We start from the raw sequence: 6,863 nt of genomic DNA, 5'->3' as shown, positions 1-6,863 counted from the left end.
GAAATACTGATACAAGTAAAGAGAACAAAACCAGTAACAAGTATAATCGGTATGGTGATCAAAGAGTTGATCACAGGGATACCGATAATATCTCACCTTAGGTTTGTAATGTGTAGTTGACGCCTCTTAAGTCGCTGAGAACATAAGAACTTCAGTCCTTTTTCCTCGACACCACGAGTTCTAAGACAAAAAGAACAATGTACTTCAAGAATAGACAGACAGGAAGAACAGAGTGAACCGCCAACTCGAATCTTTATAAGTAGAAGAGATAGAAAAGATCCCGGCTCTAGAAGATGATAACCGCTATCTTTCGATCAGAGATTACAATGCAATCAAAATTCGGTGCAATTATGGTAGATGCATTGGTAGTAAGTGTACAACTACGCAAACACAAAATTGCTTCTAAGTGTAAGACAAGACACTCCAAAATTCCAGGACTCCCTCAATGATCCAATCTACCCTGACATCAAAATATATCAATATAGTATGTTTTGACATAAGAGCCCAGTCCTATGTCATCTCAGGGTATCAGTCAGAGAAGAGAACCATCAGGCATACAACTGCGCCAGATCGTCTTCAAACGTCTTCCTGATCACCTCCCTCCTGAGTTTGAGCGCAGACGTGACGAGGCCCGACTCGGGGGTCCATGGATCTGGTATCAGCTTGACTTTGGCTGGTGTCTCGAACTTCTCCAGTCGTGCTTGCTTCGCAGCCTGAAGTACAGAAAATGGATGTCAGTACTGGAAACTGTCGTCCCAACAGGATGCAGGATTTGCCTGACTGCAACTCTCAACTTGCTCTTGGACTAGAGGATGCAATTATCTTTGATGGAAGAGTGTGTGCATGTATGGTCAATGTTTATATGGAAGTTGCAACCACAAATGCCTTCACTACTCTTTACAATAGTAAAGATCTAAGTGCTTCTGAAACACATGCTCGATGATGTATGGCTTTATTGGGAAATTGTAACAAAGCAAACTGCACATGAAGTCATGTACTATATCCTCAAAATACATATACTCTTGTTTCTCTTCTTTTCTTTCAAAGACTTATAAGATGAACTTAGAAACAATGCTAAGATATGACATGGATGGTAAATATGTATGATTGCTAGTTTGCATTTAAATACATACACTGGGAGAAGTACCGAGTCAAGTATGATCTATGTGTAATGGAAACCCGAAAGTTGACTGAGGTCAACACAGAAACAAACCTTTGTTAAAGATTCAAGCACTTCTACAACAGCCTCGTGCTTCTGGCACAAATCAGCAAAATCGGTGTATGCAAGTCCTTGCTGCAATGCCCACCTTTCAAGCTCATTCTGTGCTGCTACCACAAGTGCAACACAGTAACTGTGAAAAGGATCGGCATGGATCATGATGTTCTCAACATATGGGCTCATAGCCAAGGCAGCTTCCACCTGTGTCATCCAATCAGTTAATATAAGTGCTACAAGAAACTTATCTCACCAGAGCAAGAATATTTCTTACCTTCCCGAGAGATACGTATTCACCATGTTGAAGCTTCACGATATCTTTCTTGCGGTCAATGATTTCAAGGCAGCCATCTGGATGGAAACGCCCTATGTCTCCAGAATAGAACCATCGTAGACCTCTTTCATCATCCTACACAAGTTATAAGAGGCGTGTGTTAGATCAATTATTATTGTGAAATAGAAGTCATTACTCATTAATGATGAAGTATGATTTGGTGTGTGAACAGATCAGTAACAAATTGACAACATACCTTATAGACTTCACTTGTTTTAGCTTCATTCTTGAAATAACCTTTAGTTACATTGGGACCTCCGATGACTATCTCCCCCCGAGGCATTGGTGAATCCGTTGTTAAGTATCCGCCTTCAGCCCAGTCAATCAACTGAAAGGTACAGTTGACATTGTGTCAAGAATTGTGAGGTAATAGGTCAGATATCCCATTAAGTAACAGGTCAAGGAAGAAATGCCAAAGCATAAACTATGGTATCACAAAGAAGAAAATTAACAACTTAATTCCTCTTGTTAAGACATATCTTCAATACATTGAACTTGTCAGTATCAAAATTTGGATACATTGGCCTTGTCAGATATCAAAAATTGGATACATTGGCCTTGCCAGATATAAAAAATTGGATACATTGGCCTTTTCAGATATCAAAATTTGGATACACTGGCCTTGTCAGATGTCAAAATTTGGAAATAGTAATCATATACTCCCTCCGATCCTAAATATAAGTCTTTTTAGAGATTTCAATACAAACTACATATGGATGTATATAGATATACTTTAGAGTGTTAACTCACTCATTTTGCTCCGTATGTAGTCCATATTGGAATCTCTAAAAAGACTTCTATTTAGGAGCGGAGGGAGTAAGTTGTAGGAGTGGGAAGAACAGCTTTGATGTCAAAAGTCAAAACTGGGTCCAGCTCAAATGCTGAAAAAATCAGGCAACATTGTTATCTAACCTTAATATATGAACAAGGTAGTGGAGCACCAACACGGCCCACAGATGTATCATCATACTCAGAAAACGTTCCTCCAGCACAAGTTTCAGTCAGACCATACCCTTGGCCTATTGGAGCCCTGAAATTGCATAAGCCTATCAAAATACGGGACTTAAACATGCTGAAACAAACATACAGTATTGCCATTGTAACTAGGGTAGTTGGAAAGTTTCTAGTAACAGCATGAATGATGGTTACATAATCTTACCCAAGGCATATATTGATAAATCTCTGAGTGTCTCCGGACAGGGGTGCTCCACCTGAGAGTACAAAGCGAATATTTCCTCCCAATATTGCACGCACCTTCGTGAAGACAAGCCTGTCCCACAACAGTTTCTCTACTCCCCATGCACCAAGCCAACTTCCATTGATAGCAGCAAGTCGGCGGCTATATCCAATGTCAAATAATTTCTTCGCTACACCACCCTTTGCATCCACCTAAAACCATCTCAGTGTAAAGGCTAGCAGTCAGTAAACAAATGAGAGTACAAGATCCCAATAGCGTAGTGGGAAATACCTTTTTTCTCACACCATCACGGACACGATCAAGTATAGCAGGTACAGCAGTCATCAGTGTCGGCCTCAGTGCAGAAGCATCGCCTAGGGTTCCCTTCTTTATTTTGCTTGATGTATCAGTCAGGGTCAAAGCTGATCCATATCCAATGGAGGCCCCAACAGCAGCCATAAGTGTCTATAAATCATGATATTTGCAGACAGAGAATTAAATAATGAACACAAATATTAATATATTGAAATGATATCCAACAGTTACCTCAGCTGCCAACTCAAGAATGTGCGCCAGTGGGAGGTAGGCCATGTATATATCCTTTTTGCCAAGTTCAGGCACAATGGTCATAACTGCTGAAAGTGTAGCCAGGACATTGCGGTGGGTCATCATAACTCCCTACAACACCATATGAGGTATATATTACTCCCTCCGTTCACAAATATAAGATGTTTTAGATATTTCAATATGGACTACATACGGACTGAAATGAGTGAACAAACACACTAAAATGCGTCTATATACATCCGAATCAGAAATAAGTGAATATCTTATATTTGTGAACGGAGGGAGTAGTTCATAGCTGAAGATATGGTTAAACAAGAATAGAAAGGGACTTTTGAGTCATGCAAACAAAAACATATTTTCAGAATAATGAACAACCAAAGTCAAACCTTGGGCAATCCAGTGCTACCACTTGTGTACATTATCACCGCAACATCAGATGGGAGAGGCATGTTTGCATCAACAGGTGCTTCAGCTCCCAATTTACCTACTTCCTCAAATGACTTAACTGACCAGCTAGTGCTGTTTTGAGCTATAGAAACTTCAGCCGAGATGCCTTCCTCATTGATGTAGATCACACGCTTGACAGTGTCAAGTTGCCAACCTATATCAATCAACTTCTTTAATTCCTTCCGACCACATATTACAGTAGTGACCTCAGTCTGTAGAGCAAAAGAGGGGAAATAAATAAATGTAAATCAAACAAAGAGTTAATTACATGCAGCAATAATCTTGGGGGTGTGCTAGCAATTGCTGAAAAGTATTTGTTGCTTATCTACAGCGAAAATGCTACAAGAGGTCTATACTCTATAATTGCTGTCTACATGAAGGAAGAAAAACTTAATTAGGAGTAATTGTACAACATACTGAACACAAAGTGACAGTACTAACCTCATTTAGTGAGTGGCATAGTGCTTCCTCCCCCAACGAGGAATAGATGGTGACAACTGTTATGTTTTGTCTGAAGCATGCCTTGCAAATACAAAAATAGTAACTTCGAAATTGAGTACAATGACCAGAATTCAACATACAATGAATAGCTACCAGAATAAATGTTTGTGCAGAGGAACCAACTTTGAATTGGTATAGAAGTTAAGTAACACGATCCAACCAATAACTTAAAAGTACATATAAAAAACTCTCTATACCTACTTGTATTACTGGAGAGGTTAAAGTGTCCTAGAATATCATTTAAAAGGGTTGAGCATGGACATTTCTCATTATATTTTCTCAAAATTAAAATGTCGTTGGTCTGTACGCATGCTGGCTTGGGAACAGTTATAGTGAAACAGAGATAGTAATAGGAATATATTTATTATCATTTGGTGTATATACTCTCTCTTCTAAATAAAATTGGTGTACGACCTGTATCCCAAGTCTCCATGCATCACATGAAATCTGCCACCACAACTACTATTGTCATCCAGTCATGCATCATAATAATGAAACATTGGGCTAGCCATTGATAATTATGAAATTTCTATCCATGCATAATAATAATGAAAGATTGGGCTAGCCATTGATATCTATGAAATTTCGGTCCTCACTTTACATGAGAATGAAAAAGAAAAGAACATATGGTGACAGGATATCCTTTTTGTAGTTGATACTGCTTATAGAGAAATTTTGGCAGTGAGCAGCACTTGGACTCACTGCGTAGCTAGAGAGGAAAAGATGCCTTGAGAATTCATTTCGAATTCGCAGTCAGTGTATAATTCACTTTGCTATGCAGGAACCCTGACTAATTTATGATTCTTTTGCACACAGATGTGTTCACAATATAAAGTGGACCAGTGACCACAATTTACGTAACCAAAAGTAAGAACCTCATGTAGTACCGCATGAAGAGACCAAAATGCATGGATTGATCTATCTATTGCTTGCAGGAAAAACAAAAGGGATTACCTGCAGTGCAATCTGCCACTCAGCCTGTGTCTCAGCAAAAATAGCAACACGCTCATTGTCCTGGCGACCTAAATTGACCAATCCTGAAGAAAAGTTGCAAACACTCTTGAAGGCCTCAGCGTAACATTTCCACTCGTACTCCCCCAGATGAAGCTTCTCAAAGGACCTCCCATCAGGTGATGATTCTATTTCCCTTGAAATGAGCTTCCTTGTGCCAAGGAGGGGCATGTAGAGATACTCTTTGCAAGCATGCTCAAACAGCTCAGCAAGTGTGTTGACCCCTTCCCAGTGTGTTTCAACAGGGCGTTCAAACCGATGGTTGCGGATCGCATAGCCAGGCTCTCCACCAACATCAACTGGCACACCCCTCTTCTTTTCAACCTTTCTCCTTTTCTGGAGCAGAAGAGAGACCGCGATGGGCACAAGAAGGCCAACAAAATAAGGATTCATACTTGTTCAAAGGCGACCTGACAGCTATATACTAGCTTATGGGAGGAAGGCTACAGATTAAAGATGCCTTGAAGAGAGAACCCTGAAAAATATAATTTCATGCTGTAAACAAAAACTGAAAATCCAGTGCGGATTGTATATAATGCAGATTCTTTACATACAAGGAGCTAATTGCATGTTAGATTGTTAGCCTTTTTATCTGTTCAGGTCCATTGTATAATCAATCCAATAACAAATGGAATATCAACTGGCAAAGTATGAAGCATTTAAGCAGTTTGGTAAAGTAAGATCATTCATAAAGATGGCCACCTGAAATGCAAAGCTTTTGCATGTTCTCTAAAAGTGCTGGTACGCGCACTTGCATAGTAGCATACAAAGCATGCATCAAAATTAGGTGTAAAAAATTGTGCATGCTCCTCTTTCCTTCTGCTAATCAATAAGCAATCAAATCTCCTGATTGGTTTCCAAACAACATATATACGAGAGCTATGACGTAGAGCAAGAAATACAACTAATTCTGCAGTCATCAAAAGTACCATCTGATAGAGCAAGAAATTAAAACCTAGTAGAATCTGGCCGCGCAACTGCACGGGTGTACTCCGCTAGTTTGGGGCAGAACTGAAAAGGGATACACTAATATTTCTAGTATTATGTGTCTTCAAGGCGAGGTGATAATAATGCTGTATACGGCGTAACAATGCGATGCGATGCAATGCGATGCGATGCGATGCGATGCACAAGGAACCCATTCCCGTGAGGCACTGAAACCTACGAAATCTTAACAAAAGTTTGCTCGGATTCTCTAGATTCCACGACCACGAGCGCTCGTTGCGATGTGCGGAACGGAGGGTGCGTACCTTCTGGACGTTGTGGGGGGTGGGGCGCAATGGCGCGTGGAAGCTTCTGGAAGGGAGGAGGCGAAGGCGTGACGTCAGGCGGAGGTGGATCGATCGGCGCGGCGGGGAGAGGAGGGAGGGGGTGGAGCTGCTCTGCCTCTTCTCCAAGTCTTCAGCCGCTAAATTCGCTTGAGGCCGGTGTGTGCTCTGGCCCCACCAATCTCCTCACTTCTCCGCTACCCAACGAGGCCCAAGGCCCCATCGGTCTATCCGATGCTGGAATGGCCCAACATTGTCTTCTCAAAAAACAAAAAGACAAAAAAAAATGCCCAACATTGGACCTCGCCGTCTACTCCGTTTGTTCCCAAATATATGTTTTCT

The 6,863-nt window shown here is 40.8% G+C and overlaps 1 protein-coding gene across 1 annotated transcript; it reads right to left on the bottom strand.

Annotated features, from left to right (window-relative positions):
- Positions 1-233: 233 nt before the first annotated feature.
- LOC119308119 (long chain acyl-CoA synthetase 9, chloroplastic-like) lies at positions 234-6,656 on the bottom strand. Its single transcript, XM_037584245.1, has 12 exons — positions 6,504-6,656; positions 5,197-5,728; positions 4,183-4,263; positions 3,681-3,953; positions 3,274-3,405; positions 3,019-3,192; positions 2,710-2,939; positions 2,463-2,580; positions 1,747-1,878; positions 1,491-1,625; positions 1,214-1,420; positions 234-713 (listed from the first exon to the last, which is right to left on the bottom strand). The coding sequence occupies exons 2-12, from the start codon at positions 5,644-5,646 to the stop codon at positions 549-551; spliced, it is 2,097 nt and encodes a 698-aa protein (XP_037440142.1). The 5' UTR covers positions 5,647-5,728; positions 6,504-6,656; the 3' UTR covers positions 234-548.
- Between the last annotated feature and the right edge of the window lie 207 nt (positions 6,657-6,863).

Source organism: Triticum dicoccoides, chromosome 5B, assembly GCF_002162155.2.
Source record: "Triticum dicoccoides isolate Atlit2015 ecotype Zavitan chromosome 5B, WEW_v2.0, whole genome shotgun sequence".
NCBI lineage: Eukaryota > Viridiplantae > Streptophyta > Magnoliopsida > Poales > Poaceae > Triticum > Triticum dicoccoides.
Note: the sequence above shows the minus strand (reverse complement) of the source record. Positions and strands in the feature narration are given on the sequence as shown.

Coding starts and splice junctions, on each gene's coding strand:
- LOC119308119 (XM_037584245.1), bottom strand. CDS start 5,646: ATGAATCCTTATTTTGTTGGCCTTCTTGTGCCCATCGCGGTCTCTCTT. Junction 1,879..2,462: donor TACCTTGTTCATATATTAAG/GTTAGATAACAA, acceptor TGTACCTTTCAG/TTGATTGACTGGGCTGAAGG. Junction 714..1,213: donor TGCTTGAATCTTTAACAAAG/GTTTGTTTCTGT, acceptor TCTGTACTTCAG/GCTGCGAAGCAAGCACGACT.